We start from the raw sequence: 16,943 nt of genomic DNA on the forward strand, positions 1-16,943 counted from the left end.
GAACCTAACAACCTGATCCAGTGGAATATGATCCTGCCTTTGACAAGAGATTGGAACTAGGTGATCTTTAAAAGTCCTTTCCAAGTCAAACCATTCTACAATTTGACAGTCCCACAGAACATCCTTGCATCTAAATTAGAGGGACGTGGGCTTGATGGATAGACTATTTGATGGATAAAGAAGTGGCTGGTTGACCACATCCAGAGAGTTGTGACCTATGATTCAGTGTCTGAGTGGAGACCACTGATGAGTGGTATCCCTCAAGGGTCCATGTCGGTGCTGATAGTGTTTAATATCTGCACTGGTGATGTGGATTAAGAGCAGCCTTCCTTCTCAAGTTTGCAGAAGGCACCAAGCTGAATGTTTCTGTTAGAACTCCAGAGGATCCTTGACAGACATTTTAGATCCTGCACTTTGGTTAGGCCAGTGTAAAACATGAATATAGTCTGGGTGATTTATAGATTGAGCAGCCTGCAAAAAGAAATTGGAGGTATTCATGGAAAAATGTAACACAAGCCAGCAACATGCACATGCAGCCTAGAAATCCAATTGTTGCATCAAATTAAGTGTGGACAATAAGCTGAAGGAGGTAATTCTTCCCTCTAGCCTGTTCTTGTGCAACCTCACCTGAAGTACTGCTTCTAGTTCTTGGGCCCCCAGCACAAAAGAAAAATGGGCCTGTTGGACTGAGTCCAGGGAACAGTCAGAGGACTAGTGCACCTCTTCTGTGCAGCCAGACTGAGGGAGTTGGGGTTGTTTATCCTGGAGAGGCCTTTAAGTAGTCTTTATTTCAGCCTTCCAATACTTAAAGAACAATCACTCTTGTAAGGTGCGGAGAGACTCTTTACTTTTGCTATATTCTCACCATTATATTGTCAGCTTCTATGCTGGGTTAAATCAAGTTAATACCTGAAGTTACATAAGTCTCAAAATAACCTTCAAGATGCCGTTTGAAAATTGCCTGTTAAGCAGATTTAAAAAAAAATAGTGTGCTCCTGTGAAGGAAAAGGCAAGCAGAATGCATTTCCTGCTGCTCGTAGAATCATAGAATTGCTCAGGTTGGAAAAGACCTTTAAGATTATCAAGTCCAACTGCAACCTAACCATACTACCCTAACAACCCATTGCTAAATCATGTCCCTGGGCACCACATCCAAGCAGATTTTAAACACATTCAGAGATGGTGACTCAATTGCCTCTCGGGCAAGCCTATCAGCATTAGTGTTCTGACTGGGTGATAGATTATTTGAAGTACACTGTTGTTTTTTTTTTGTTTGTTTGTTTGTAGTGCCTGAGAAATTCCATTTACTTGGGTGGCAAGAGGTAAATAGGGTTCAAACACACAGAAAAAACGTCTCTTAAAGCTTATTCTCATAGAGCATGCCATTTGAGTGTCAGAATGATGTTCTAATACTAATTTCCTGCTCTGTGAAAGTACTGATGGAAGAGGACTCAGATAGGGGTCATTGTCATTTTAAGTTAGAAATCTGACTTCTCTGATTTGCTTAATAGAAAATACTTTGTACTTCTTATCTGCTTCCCACTGCCATTCACCTACAGAAGTAGCGACAGGAAAATAGCTAGTTTTTTTGTTGTTGTATTATTGTAATGAGACATCAAGGAAACAAGGATGTGAATTTCTAAACTTATGTACTAACAAAGCATTTGTCAAGCCTGTTCTAACAGCTGCTCTTATCAGATAGTCTGATTCTCAGTTGGAAGTGAGCAGTCCTGTTTAAATTGAGTTTAACTTATCTCTGCTTAGTGGAGAGGATGTAACTGTTTGCTTCCAGTGTTCAAGTGATATAAGAAGTTTCTTGCCATTTATTCAAATGTCATTGTTTTCAAGAATTTGAGTGGTGTTGTACATTTAGTCCCTGTTCCCATAAACACAGTGTGATGTAAAATGGAGAGAATAGAAGAGATTATAATCATGTTCTTAAACTCATGATTAGAAGTGAGTTCTATTTCTAGATTTTAAATTTCATAGAGAATTTTAATTGTTCTGGTTAACTGATCTTGTAAATATATGTAATTATTTTAAATACGTTTTTCTTTTCAAGACTAAATGGAAATTGATTCAACCTTACTATTATGTTTAAGTAAACAAAGTACACAAATCAACCAGCTAGTTTCTCCATAAGCATATACAAACTCTTAAGCTTGTGAAATAATTTGATTTACTGAAGATTTCTCTAATTCTAACTAGATTCTAATTAAATCAGTGGGGTCTTATAATACTGTTTAGTAGAGTGTAACAGCAGACGGTTTAAAATATTTCAAGTTTCCTGAGAGAGAGACATTGATTTGCTTGTTGAAGATTAGAGTCCTTTAGTAATAAAAATCTTTCAGTCTTGATTCACTCATGGTTGAGTGAAGTTTTTATCCCTGTTAAAATTTATTTTATGGCTTATCTTCCACTAAAATGACAGTTTAGCCAATTATTTTAATTATGCAGGTCAACTAAGATATCAGAAAATCAATCAATACAACTTTTACAAATTTAAAGAGTTATTCTTACAAAATATGAGCAATCCATACCTTTACCACTGACGAGCCCCTATCTGTATTATTATGTCAGTCATTTGTTAACAAAGAAGTAATGCTCCAGAAACTTTATGAAAGTGACTAACATATGCACATTTAAAAATGCATCTGCAATCATACATTGAACACAAAATTTAAGGTGTTTCAACTGTTGTTTGACATTTACATGTGCTACTACGTATCAGTGCACTAGCACTTCATGCTTGGGGAAAATATGGAGAAGGCATCTCCTTAATCAGCTGATTTTCTGCAATATACTTTTTAACGAATGAATACATTTCTTGACAGATTGAGTGTAGGTATCCTTAGTTTTTCAATTAACTGAGCTTGTGTTTGTGTAAAGATTGAAACCTTCTGGATCAATGAATCTTCATGGTTTGACAGAACATGAGTTGTAAGGGACTCAGTTCAGATTGCGATGAAAAAATTTGCAGTGTGTATTCAATAAAAATTATGTAGGTCACTCTGAAAGCAATGCCTCCTATTTATTTCCATGAAAATTACATCAGATACAAAGCACAGTAACAATATTTCGTAGAGCAAATTATCAATTACAAAATACATGTTTTTCAACACAATCACCACCATTAGCTGTGCATTTTTGTCAGTGACGAATAAGAGACTGCATGCTGCGCTTGTAAAAATCTGCAGAAGTGGAAATGGCCTGCTGCCACCACTGCTGAAATGTACCATCCTCTGCTCACATCCACTGCTTGATCTCCATAATTGTTCAGAATGCCAATGAATGCCAGTAGGTGCAATTTTTTCTGCTTGAGGGAATTCGCTGATACCCATGCCATCTGCTGCACGGAAACAACATGTAACAGAATATTGCTAGGAAGGTTCAACCTCTACTGCCATACCACCAATGTCTGCCTCTGATGTTGTGGGCCAACAAAAAATACAAGGCATCTCTTGTGCTTTAGGTGACTGACATAGTAAGTGTTCCTGAAATGAAATATGACTTATTTAATTCTTATTGGAGATTGTTTGCACATAACTGATTTAAAGTGTGTCAAATAGTATGAAATTAGTGATCTTTAATTGCATTTTAAATGTATGTAGAAGTTTTGAGGACTACTGCACTGAATGCATGATGTGATTTATTTTCTGTTCCTAGAATGCTGTATGGTTTCAGCTTGTGGTGATCAGTTTTAAATGATGTTGAAAATGCATATATCAAATATACAATGCATAGTCAAGCTAGGGTTTGGAAATCTGACCCAATCACATGTTTAGGGCCTATGATGATTGTTTATATTTCATGTAAATAACTAACTAGACAATGTTTATCTTTTTCTTTGCCTACAATTTCTTTTGTAAGTTGGAAGATAAGTTTTATATTGGAATGCTGGATATGTAGTGAACGAGAACCATTAAATACACAGCTGTTTTACTTGGCGCTGATGTTGAATCAGTCTTTTACTTTGTTAATCCTCTTTCCTATGCATCTTCTCTAGATGCTATCTGTCCATTGAAATGTTACGGGTGTTGCGGTCTGAAGGCTGATACAAAGTTTAATCAGTTTTGAAAATAACACTTGTGTTCGGATCTCTTGAACATTAAGTTATTGTACTCCACAATCAACTAACTAAATATAAGACAAGAATATATAAAGAATTTTTAAGAATCACAAGAAAATTAATTCTCTTTTATAAAAATCCTTCAGTCTTAATGCCAGGAGGATCATTATTGTCAAGTGCGCCGCTGGTGTAGTGGTATCATGCAAGATTCCCATTCTTGCGACCCGGGTTCGATTCCCGGGCGGCGCAGAAAGTTTTGATAATCAGAGTGCTGGAGCACCTCTCCTATGAAGAAAGGCTGAATCAGGTTCTATGTCACTAAATAGTAGGATTATAGCTAAGACATTAATTATGTGTAGTTGTGTCAAGTACAGAAAGGCATCTCCTTTGAAATTTGACCATTCAGGGCATTGATCCAAAGTGCTTTTTATACAGTTATTATGCATTGATCCAGAGCTGCTTCTTATACAACCAAGTATATCTTATTTAATACTTTAAATACCAGTAGGGAAAACTTCTACAGGTTAGGTAGAATTTTGACAACTTCATGAATGTTAATATAGAGATAAACATATGGATCTTGTATACCACAAAAGGAATTCAAAAGTATGGGTCAGTACATTTTGGGAGTCCTGTTATAGAAATATGAAAATAAAAGCTGTGGAGAGCTACTCTTTCTTTATTCCCCTTGTTTAACAGGGAAAGCTACATGAAAAGTTGACATGCTGAAATTTTCCAACTTGTATTCTCTTTGAAAAGATCTATCTTATTTTCATTAACAGTAAATTCACATTTATGTGAATACTTGAAAAAGTTGATTTTCCACACCCATGCAAACTAACAAAATAAATTAGTTGAGTTTTAACATAAGCGTAAAAAACAAATTTTTCCAATTTCTTTCATTTTACTGTAAATCAGTAATTTGGAGGCTAAGGCTTACTTCTGTTAAATGAATTTTTACTATTTAGCATTGCTTTCTGTATTTAATCTTAGTCTCATTAAAGTGTCTGTGAGAATTGTAGCTGTATTAATGAAGTGTTCTCTGGGGGAATTTTGGTGAAACTATATTTTTACAGTGATACAGAGAATTGAATAGTACATTGTTTTAGACTGATGTCTTCTGTAATGTCTCCAGAAAGACATGAAATGTGAAGTGATAATCTGGTTGTTTCTTTCTTATGAGTGAATGTAGTCTAGAAGGTTAACCCTAATAATTTTGCCTGGTAAACGTGTTTAAGTAATAGTGAAAGAGATCGTTTGTCTTTTTCCTAGATTTACAATTCTATGCATCAGAAACTTTCCTCTTTTCATTATGACACCTACGTAACATTTACTTACTTTGTTACCTATTTAATGTGATGTTTACATATTTATTTATTAATTATATCTCAGCTGAGACTAGAATAAGCATGTTTATCCTACAAGTGAGCAACTAATTGGCAAGTGGATCATCCTACTCCAGTTTAACATCATGGGGGTACAAATAACAAGCTGGACTGATTGTTCTTGCCTGTAGTGGCAATACATTCCAGTCTGTGGTGTATTCTGGCAGTCCCACGGTCTGTCATGTGCTAGTTTGCCAGGACAGTAAATGCTATTCTGAAAAGACTGGTACAATCTGTTGCCTCTGGCTGGAAGTTGGAGGGGAAGAAGAGAAAAAACAGAAAATCTGTGGCAGGATCTTTGACTAAATAGTCATTCTATGTGCATTTGAGAAGACAGTTATTAATTCCTAGGCAAAATAGTTTTCCTTTGTCTATTCTGAATTGCACTGTTTATTTCAGAGGACAGCTCCAATTTGTTTCCGTTGTTCCAAAATCTAATCCTTTTCTGCATCTCCTTTATAGCTTGGTGGTATCTTTGAATGGAGCTGGCCTAATAAATCCTAAATAAATTTAAGTCATTAACAAAAATACTGAATAGCATAAAAGCAGTCTAAATAGGTCTGAAATATGGAATACTAGTCTTATGTTCTACTTGACAGCCGTAATAAAATTCAGTTTGGGATAGTGAAGCCTTAGTAACTGATTTTTGAATATGCCCTTGCAGAATGCTTATGGAAAACATTTTTACTAACTTGCTTATGAGACTGTCCTGGGAAATATCACTAGATTTGAGATAACCAGCTGTTATTATTTTTAAAATACATGTTTTTATTCTTTCCTACTTCATTCTGCCTGTCAAATTTAATTCAGTATTGAAGCCAGCTAAAATCTCCAGAATGCTTGCTAATGCTATGCTGAAATGAAGTTGAATACTAAAATTGTTTAATTTGTTCTAGAAACATCCAGCAAGCTGCTGTATTCTCTTTGCATTCTTCCCTTCCTTCCGTAAGACGCTTATTCTGTCTGTTACTCCAATAAAGTTCAGTAATGTCTAGCTCATATATTGATTACTTCTGTTGTGATGATTGTTGTTCTTTCCTAGCTAACTTTCTTTTTCATCTCATTATATTTATATTCATTTTCTTGTATCTTCCTTTTTGATTTGTTTGGTCTAGTGCATATCATACTAGGATCTTGGTCACCGATTCTGTCTCAAACTTAAAATACAAATAGCAACATAAATAAACCAGAAGAAGAATAAATACTAGAAGTAAAATATAGGATAAAATAAGCATGTGTTTCATACTGAGGGTTGAAATTATTTACCATTGCAGAGAGGAAGATTCTGTGAGCTTAAAGGGGTATTTATTGCCTAATTCAAGAGATCTTTTACGCAATTCTTACTTTAGATAGAAACATGTTTTGAGCATTGCTATATGTTTATTTTTTTATAAGTTTTCCATAATGTATTTATTTAGTGTTGATTTTTTTGTATTTTGCTATGATGATTCTAGGCATTAACATCTGACCTGGAGAACAGGGAGAAGCAGCAGCAAAAAATGCTAGATCAGCTAAAAGAGATACAGAGTTGCTACAAGGCTAGTGAGAATGGACGTAGGCAAACAGAACTCCAGTCTGCTGAGCTGGCTCATCAAGTTGAAGAGAGTACCAAGGAAGCAGAACGGTACCTTACTGAATTCAAGCATTCAGAAGCACTCAGGCTGGAAACTGAGAAAAGAAGAGAAGATTTGAAGATGAGGGCGCAGGAAACCATTCGACAGTGGAAACTGAAGTGTAAGAAACTGGATCGTGAGGTCGAAAAACAAAATGAAGCTATCAATGAACTGATGGACAAAAATAATCAGGTAAGAGTCTTTATTTGTAACCATCACATTTACTGTCAGAAATAGATATAAGTTTATTTATGCAACGTGTAACTTAAACCATCCACCTCCTTAAGTTCTGGCTTAAATTTTCTAATGAATTACAAAGCAGCAAAACCATGGTAATATTTTTTTACAGTGTTCCAAATTCTGTTCTTTATCCAGTATCGCAGTTTCTTAATTAAATCAGAGCTTTCTTCTTGTATAGAAGAAAGTTGTGCTATGAATGTTGTTCTTTTCACTTTGCTGTTAATGTAGCTTATTTTTGTAAGTTTTTTTTAACTTTTAACAATATAAAAATGATAGTTATACATAGTTTCATACTCTAGTCACATCTTTGAATATAGTTTTTATTTTTCTCATACATCTCAAATTGCTAGTATATCATAATCCTATATGGATTTTGATGGTTTGGGAATATTTTTAATTCCAGTGTGTGTTTAAGCTTTTCTCAGGCTCTAGTGTAATAGTGATATATTTTTTTGTCAATAAAGACTACACGTTCTGAAATTTTTGCAGAACAAAGCATTCTACTTTTTCACTGGATGCTAGACTCCAACAATTTTCTTCAAGTGCTTTAGATGGCAGTTGATTTCTTTTTTATATTTCCTAGGTCCTCAAGGAAAAAGGTGACCTCAGAAATCAACTTCTCTCTGCTATACACCAAATAGAAAACCTCCAGAAAGAGCTGGATGATGTGCTTACAAAAAGAGCCCAGCAGGAGGAACAACTTCATTGCAAAGAGGTACAACTAAATGAAATGAAGTCTCAACAGATATCTCTGGAAGAGGAGATAAAGGAAGTTCAAGGTACTGTAAATAAATTAGAGACTGAGTTGAAAAAGCAGATCTTTCTACAGAATGAGATGCAAGCTGAAAAGGAACATTTGGAGCAAGAACTTGCAACTAGTAATTCAATTCGTGAAAAAGACCGGGAAAGACTCTTAGAAATGCAAGCAGATATAAAAAATCTGAGTGCTGTACGTGTGGAGCTAACAAACAGAATAGCAGAAGAAGAAAAAATCAAAAAAGAATTACATAAGAGCCTCTCAGATCTCCAGAAAGATCAGGAGTCTAAGCATGAAGAGATGACATCAGCTAATAGGCAATTGAAGATGGAAAGAGAAGTTCACCAACAGGAGTTAGCAGATCTTCGATTAGAGTTACATAATGCTAAAATAAAACATGAAGGAAACATTCAGGAGCTTACAAAACTTCTCAAACAAGAAAAGGATGATGCAGTTGCTCAGATTAGAGTGCTAAAGGTATTCTGTATAATTCCAAAAGCAAACTTTATTTCTTTTGAGGGGTGAAAGTAGTAAAATATATGCTGTAAAACATTTAACACACATTATTGCAAGTCATCATAAAAACTGTACTCTTACAGTACCTTTTATTAGTTTGGAAATAATGACCTAGCTATATGATATGATATATATATAATGATCAGAACAGGAGGAGGTGTGTAAGGCTGTAGTGTATTAACATAACTTGATCCTTTTTCAACTACTATTTTAACATGTTATTGTCATGGCTCTGTTAGAGAGCTTGCTTTATTTCAGGGATGATGCAGTTTTCTAAATCTATAAATTGCACAATTTTGGAGTACTGCCATTGTATCTAGAAACACTTTCAGAATGTAAATAAGATGAATTTTGATAGTTCCTTCTTTTTTGATAAGTTCTTTGAATTTTTAATTTCTGCACAATTTTTCAGGAATGTGACTACATGTGTAGTAATTTATGAAGTATTTTATTCAGTAAGAAGCAAGTTAATGTCTTGAGGTCACATCCTTTGATCCCGGTTCATGACTATTGCACTGAAAAGGAAGCAAGTATTTTATTGAGTTAAGTGGTCTGAAGAGAACTGAAGAAGTTGAAATGGACGCTCTAAAGTGCACAGTTAATTAGTGACATTTGTATTAAAGCTTCTATCTAAGCTATCCGTTGCACTGTTATTGAAGCAATTTGATTGTATAGTTTGAATATGTAAGATAGTATTTTCTGTGTTCTGTTAGTGTCTTCATATTTGTGGAGGCAGTGGTTTTCAAGGTAGGTTGTAAGTTATCAATGTAATTTGAATGTGCTTCAGAAGCACTGTAAATATACTTTACTTCTCAGTTCCATCAGATATTTTTAATTAAAAATTTGCCATAGAAAAATTAAACCCATTTAACCATAAAAAGCTATAAAATCCTTACTCAAAACTCGCTGGTGTATTTCGTCATAGGTAATATAAAGAAATTAATTACTTTTCTCACAAATAAACAGAGTAGTTTAAAATGCATGTTTTCCACATTTTGGCAGTTTCTTAGAAAAGCATGGTTAGTTATCATTCATAGCAGAACTGACAATATGTTAAGCACTGTTTAACGTAGAATTTAATTATGATAGCATTAAAAAGAAATCACTGGATAGCTGTTAGTGGAAGGATCATGAAAAACAGAAAATATTTTGGCAGGAAATGCTTAAAATTTTGGGAACAATTTATAATGTGTCTGGCATTGTTACATAAGTGATATATCCAAATAAGATTTTTTTGGGCAATGAAATTGCAATTAATGTCAATGGAAATGTATTCTGGATGGTGGTAATCAAAACCTGAGTTGATTGTAACAGTATTTTTCCCTTGTATGGAAAGGTCAGTGTTATAGTATAGGCCTTAATATTGATCCTGACAGTTGTGCCTTAACAGAATGTTAAGAGAATTTCTTATAGCTTCAGCAGAGGTGAGTGGAGAGCTTGAGGGAAATGAACTGTGTAAAATACTTGTGTAGGCAAATTTTTAGGAGCACACATACATACCAGTTTCAAACATAGATTCAAACATTTTAAGAGCAACAAAATAGCTAATCATATTCATTTGTGAAAAGATCTGATAAAGTCATCATCCTACAGGTGCTGCAGTTTATTTTTGTCTGAACTCACAGTTAGATTGCTTTTGGGTTTTGCTTCTGTGGATAGACTTTTCTTCCAAGTTAAGTTAAAATTAGCATGATTTAAAATGCCTTTTTTTGTGGGTTTTTGTTTGTTTTTTCCCCCATTGCACTGATTTTTTTTAATTTATTTTTTATACCAAGTAACCAACTCTCTTCTCCTATCACCTAGATAGCCTTGACTTTATAAACTTTGTCCAACCTTTGTTAGTACTTATGTGAAAAATGGTTTTGTGCTGGTTTGCACCAACGATACTGGTGGTATGACTGTAGAGGTTGAACCTTCCCACCAGTATTCTGTTACCTATTGTTTCTGTGCAACACATGGCAGCAGAGGGGCAGTCTGACAAGATGATATCTGACATGGGAGAGTGCGTGAAACAAAGGTGTGCCATTGAATTCCTCCATGTGGAAAAAAAATTGCAACTCATTGATATTCACTGACACTTGCTGAACATTTGTGGAGACCAAACAGTGGGTGTGAGCAAAGTGAAGCAGAGGATTGTATGTTTTAGCAGTGGTGACAGGTAAAAATCTGCAGCAGCAGAGGTGTCTTAAAGTGCTGCGTGCAGACTCTTGTTCATCACTGGCAAAAATGCACAGCCAGTGGTGGTGACTATGTTGTTAACCAGTGTTCTGTAACTGAGAATTTGCTCAATCAAACAGTGTTATTGTGTTCTTTGTATCTGATGTAGATTTCATGGAAATAAACAGAGGTATTAGTTTCAGAGTGAGCAACATTTATTTATACTCCAGGTTTTCCTCAGCAAGGAATTTACTATGCAGGTGTATTTTTGTGTGTAACTGCGTCTTGCAATTCATCTATTACAAATCTGGTTTTGGATATAGATATGTTTGTGAAATTTTCTTAGTTTTGTAGGGTTTTTTTAATTTACTATTTTATAAATATTCTGGAGAATTTCTCAGATTAGTCAGTTGAATGAGAAGCAAATCTCTAATTGAGAAAAGGCAGGTCTCATCTTTTCCACTGGAAACTGATATATATTATTAACTCAACTACTCCTAGGTCCTTTTGATTTTTTTTTTTCCTCTATAACATCTTTATGAATAGTGTTAAGAACACACAGTTCTAGAAATGGAAAAGCATCCAAAGCTTTGATATTATTTCCCTGTAGATATAAATTTTGTATTCTTACAATGAAATGAGTTTTGGTGTTTCTGATTCCAAATGAGTGCAGTAATGGAAAATTTGTATAAACGCTGAGCTTCTTTAGGTGATGTCAGCTGATGAGTGTAACAGACTTGAACTGCAGAGTCTGAGACTTCTACTTACTGCTTTAAAAAGATTGAATGGTGCTACAGTCTATCAGAAAATTACAATGTACTTAGTGTTGATATTCTTCTAAGCTAAGTTATCTGGTTTTACAGTTAAATTTGTATTACTGGTAAAGTTCAGTACAACTCTAAATTGTAAAGGGAAGAACATATCGTTTAACTTTTTTTGGCTGCACTAATAAATAATAACAACAAAGTCATATTAAGTCATTATATACAATAATTTTACTTCAACTGTATGAGTCTTTAGTTGATTATTATCTTTGTTATATATGTTTTCCACTTCCAGATAAGTGCATTTAACATACCTTAATTGTATAAAATTAAAGATAAATTTCATTCCATGATTATGCTCCACGGTATTGAAACTCAAGTGTTGAAAAGTAGTTCATATTGCGATTTTTGTCATCTATTTATCTTTTTCTACCAGATGGAGCTTGTAGAAGAGAAGAGTATAGTCAAGACTCAGTGTCAAGAACTGGAGAAGATAAAAATAGAATATGCTAAATTGTCAGAAGAATTAACACAGTGTGAAGAAGAAAATACAAAACTCAGGCGAAAATTTGAGTTTGTGAAACAAGAACTGGAGAAAAAGGTAAACATAAATAGTCTCATTTTTTAAAACTTCAGATGAATGTCTAAAACGTGAATTATAGAATTAGATATAGTATAGAAAATAGAATTAGATATAGAACTGTAGAATTAGCAAAAAGGTATACATGGGCAAATTCAGTAGCACATGCTGTAGTACATACTTTGTATGTAAATCGATGACTGAATTATGAATTTTATCCCTCCAAAGATATATTGAAACTGCTTATTTGTGAAGCAAAATAAAAAATGTATCAGAGTAGGAATAAGTTCCTTTTTTCTTCTAAGGTGGATAGCTGAGTAACTGACAAGCACCTAATTAAGCTTTTCTAATTTTCTTCATATTCTGCATATGCAGTTATGAATAATTTAGAACAAATTTGAAGTAGATAAGGAATGTAATCATGGGAAAGGAATTCTAAATAATTTGAAGTATTTCCTACTTAAATGTTTCAAAAGCAAGCTTTTAGAGACATTTACATCCTTTTCTTATATTGGTATTGTATTACTAGAGATGTGTGCTCTCAGCCAACCATTCATATTTCTGAATGTTCTTATTAATATTTTCTATCAAATATCAATTCATTCTCAGAACCTACAGTTATTTTCAAAAATTTAGTGATAAATTCAGAGGTGCTGAATGAAAATTTATTTTGTAAATTAATTTTACTGTTTACTTGAGGGTTTTTTTTGTTTCTATGATTGGTGCCTCAATGTTACTTTTTAAGGTTTTTCTTAACATTAAAGTATTTTTCATGGTCCTGTTTTTAATATCTTAATTTCCTTTTGAAGCGTTGCAATTTCATTTGAGTACTTCTTTATGTGAATGAAGTTTTACCTTCTCCAGTGCAAAAAGCCTTTCTGTTCATTTTTGATTAATTGATATTAAGAAAATTTTGAAAATGATTGTTTCTCATCTTTGACAAATTTACTTTGAGCTTCTAAATTTAAATTCCAAAAAACGTTAGAAGAAAACTCTTTTGCTTCCTTCAGAAGATTGCTTATAATTTTTTCAGGGTATCTTAACTTTTTAAAAGGTGTATATTTGTGCCACTTGTTACAAATTTATTTCTCTTCTATGTAATTCAGTAATTTATTATCATTGTGAAATTAAATTCTGTGTTATGAGCACTTATCTTTGCGTGATGCAGGAGATTTATTCATTCAATGCATTGTTGTCAGATGCTTTAGCTCTGTAATTTATTTAAATCTGCTAACAGATGCCCATTGATACTTTAGATCTCATATCTTTTCAGTTTGTTCAATGTAAATTTCAACTCATATTATGTTATGATAAATGGAATACACAATCACTGCTCAAGTGTTGAGTTTAAAACCTAATAAGATCATTTTGAACATGGATAAGGTAAAGGGATTGTTTGGAAATGTCATTAGCTCTTTTCGTCATGTTCTGTCTTCAGCCTATGCTGACCCTTTGCTGTGAATACCAGCCCTAAGAGAAAAATATTGGTGTTATTTCTCTCTTAAAGTGTGCAGTGAAAAAATCTTGACAGAATTTTGTTTGCTTCTTATCTCTTTTTCCTCCTCGTCTTGAAAGGAATATGAGACTTTTAATATTAATCTGTAACCTGCCAAATTAAATACAGTTTCACTCTGTGGATGTATATGCTGAAGTAATTTTTACAGGCTTTTAAAGATAGAAAGGAAGGCTGCTGCTTTTGCTGTTCGTTAGCTGCATGTAATGTTTGGTTGTGACTACTATGTTTAAGAAATTAATGTATTTTTATTTAGGGATACAATTGCATGGGTTACAATTTCTCTTTTGTAATATGTAATAGCATTTTATTTGTTTACTAGTGAAATATTATGGATTAAAAAAAAGAGACAGAAGTATAATTGCATGCAGATGTTTAGGATTACTATTGTATGAAAATGGATTTCAAATTCTATTTTTCTGTGAAGATAAAAATAATAATATTAATTTTCATTATTACAATGATTATTTTCATTTCTAAGATAACCTTAGTCTTATTGGCCATGGATTTGGAAACTGAACTTGCTCCTGTTGAACTAACAGGAAGTGCTTTAAAAGCTCAACTGCTAGGCTAGTACAAAGTACTTCAAATGAAAATTCAGTTTTTTTTCTTGGTTGATATTTTAATAGTATAATGACTATTAAATTGTCATATTATGAGGAGTGTAGTGTTCTGCAGTTAGTTGAAAGCTAGCTCTGGCTTTATGTAGTGTTAGAAAGGTACAGTTTTCAAACAGTGTTGATCATTTATCTTCAAAACCTTTTCCTCAGTTCCAGTCTCTGAGAGAGATTCTTTGAATACCTTTCATTTGAGGGTGTACAGACTGCCAGCTCAACCTTCTTTAGGGGTCCTGTGTTCCTGATGAAAGATTAGATGCCTGTTAGAGTTCCAGGACAAAAGATAAAAAGTTAGTAAATAAATGTTTTTTTACCTATTTTAATTAAAAATAGATTCCTGATGTGTTGTATCGTTTCATCTGTGAAATCAGGCTTTGATTGTTGGGTTTTGGGTTTAGTGCAGTTTCTTCACAACTGTTTTCCAGGAGAACAAGGAGAAACAAGAGAAGATTTTGAGTTATATCAGAAGGTGTTATATTCCATGGCAAGGAACTGTACTCAGTGTCTGGGTATAGAATGATTGTAATATTGAAAGACAGTTATAAAGCTGTTTATGCACAGAACATTATTAATGCAATATTTTTTTGTTTGTTTGTTTTTTAACACAGGACAAACAGATCAGCGATGAGGAAGATCATTTGAGAAGGATGGACAAGGCAAGACTGCAGTTTAAGGTTCAGCTGCATCATTTAGAAATGGAAAAGGAATCCATTCTCACCATGATAGGAACTGAAATTGATGCTGCCTGTGAGATTTTTTCTCGGGACTCCATGGAGAAGTTCAAAGTAATTTTAAGTTTTTTGTATGCTACGTTTCTCATTGTTTTCTTAAGGGGGTGATTGTAGGGGAATCTGTGTGTACTGAGGCAACATGCCACTCATTTGGTATAAATAATTCAGGGACAGTAGGGCTGGGGATATTTAGCTGATATAGATAAAATTGCCAGGTACTGGGTAATAGAATCAGGTATTATGAAGGTATCAAGAGGTAGCTTTGAATTCATCAGAACTGGTTTTACTTTGTTTCCTGGAAGTAAACCATTTACTGGCAAAAGGCTTTCAAAAACACCATCAAACTTTGCTTTTCCTTCCACCCTAACAGCCCAGTGAGTCTCTGAAGTTGGTGTGATCAGCAAGGGACTGCTAGTGTCATGAAATTTAGGTGGCACAGTCGAGTTCAGACTGCTCAGGTTAACCTCATGGCTGTTCTGTGCACACCCTGTGAGATGTGGTGGGACATAGAAAACCTGTTTGTCCAACTACCCTTTACCTTCTGGATCATCCAAATCCCATACTTTTCCAAGGATAGTATCAGAGAGACCAACCTTCTTAAAAAACAACGGAACTTTGCTTGTCACAACTCTCTCTGTGTATGTTGTAATAAGTTTCAAACAAGGGAATCCCAGCAGAAAACTGCTGGCTGAGGAGGGGATGAGCACTGCCATCTTCCTCCCACTGATTCTATAAGGGCAACAAGGTTTGTGAAGGGCTGAGAGAATACACCTTATGAGGAGTGACTGAAGGAACTGAAGTTGTTTTGTCTGGGGAGGAGGAGGCTGAGGGGAGACCTTATTGCTTTCTTCAAATACCTGAAAAGTGATTGCAGTGAGAAGAGTGGTCTCTTCTCACTGGTGACAGGACAAGGGAAAATGGTCTCAAGTTGTGCCAGTAGAGGCTTAAGTTGGATATCAGGAAAAACTTCTTTACAAAAAGGGTTGTTAAGCACTGGAATAGGCTCCCCAGGGATATGGTTGAGTCACCATCCCTAAATGTGTTTAAAATCTGTTTGGATGTGGTGCTCAGAGACATGATTTAGTGGTGTGTTGTTATTAGAGTTAGGGTGCTACAGTTAGGTTGTAGTTGGACTTGCTGAGGTTGAAAAAGACCTTCAAGGTCATCAGTTTATTCTGTGATTCTGTAAGATTTGCCTGCACGTATTTATCATTACTGTTTACTTTTGCCATTCATTTTCTTTTTGAGCAATAACAAGCAAATCACCTTCTGTCATCTAGTTTTCAGAGAGGTTCATAAGTTCATAAGTTCATAAGTTCATAAGGTTGGAAAGGACCTATAAGATCATCTAGTCCAACCATCCTCCTATCACTATCTCTACCCAACTACTAAATTAAGTCCTTTAGCACCTCATCTAAACGCTTCTTGAACAGCGCTAGGGATGGTGCCTCAACCACCTCCCTAGGCAGGCCATTCCAGTGCCTGACCACTCTTTCAGAAAAGAAATGCTTCCTGAGGTCTAATCTAAATCTTCCCTGGCGCAACTTGTGGCCATTCCCTCTCGTCCTGTCATTACTTATCAGGGAGAAGAGGCCTACCCCCTCCTCACCACAACCCCCCTTCAGGAAGTGGTAGAGTGCAATAAGGTCTCCTCTGAGCCTCCTCTTCTCCAGACTAAACAATCCCAGCTCCCTCAGCCGCTCCTCATAAGACTTGTGCTCCAGGCCCCTCACCAGTTTTGTTGCCCTTCTCTGAACACGCTCCAGGGCCTCAATGTCCTTCTTGTAGTGAGGTTTTCCAAGATCTCCTTTTTACAGGGAAGTCATCCAAAGAATAAGTATTTTAATACCTGCTGTTTTATATTGTTTTGTTTTTCAGTGCTGGAAATGAAAAGAGCTTTAACCTCCTTTCCTCATTCTTGTGGGGCAGGCCCTTATTACCAGAGCTTAAACAGAGTTTCAGCAAATTTGTAACTTGAAGTTGTTTTTTTTTCCCACTGTT

General features: G+C 34.8%; 1 protein-coding gene and 1 non-coding gene across 3 annotated transcripts in view; both read left to right on the forward strand.

Moving 5' to 3' along the window:
* CEP128 (centrosomal protein 128) overlaps positions 1-16,943 on the forward strand; it is a 93,591-nt gene that overhangs the window by 29,724 nt on the left and 46,924 nt on the right. For both annotated transcript variants that reach the window (XM_065751744.1, XM_065751751.1), the window contains exons 13-16: positions 6,909-7,259; positions 7,891-8,541; positions 11,938-12,102; positions 14,820-14,996. In XM_065751744.1, coding sequence (XP_065607816.1) covers positions 6,909-7,259; positions 7,891-8,541; positions 11,938-12,102; positions 14,820-14,996 — 1,344 coding nt within the window. The remainder of the gene's footprint in view (positions 1-6,908; positions 7,260-7,890; positions 8,542-11,937; positions 12,103-14,819; positions 14,997-16,943) is intronic.
* On the forward strand, positions 4,248-4,318 carry TRNAG-CCC (transfer RNA glycine (anticodon CCC)). The gene has a single exon. It is a non-coding gene; the product is annotated as a tRNA-Gly (tRNA).

The sequence above is a fragment of the Cyrtonyx montezumae genome, unplaced genomic scaffold, assembly GCF_038088225.1.
Source record: "Cyrtonyx montezumae isolate F1298 unplaced genomic scaffold, pur_monq_1.0 scaffold_10, whole genome shotgun sequence".
In the NCBI taxonomy this organism is placed as follows: domain Eukaryota; kingdom Metazoa; phylum Chordata; class Aves; order Galliformes; family Odontophoridae; genus Cyrtonyx; species Cyrtonyx montezumae.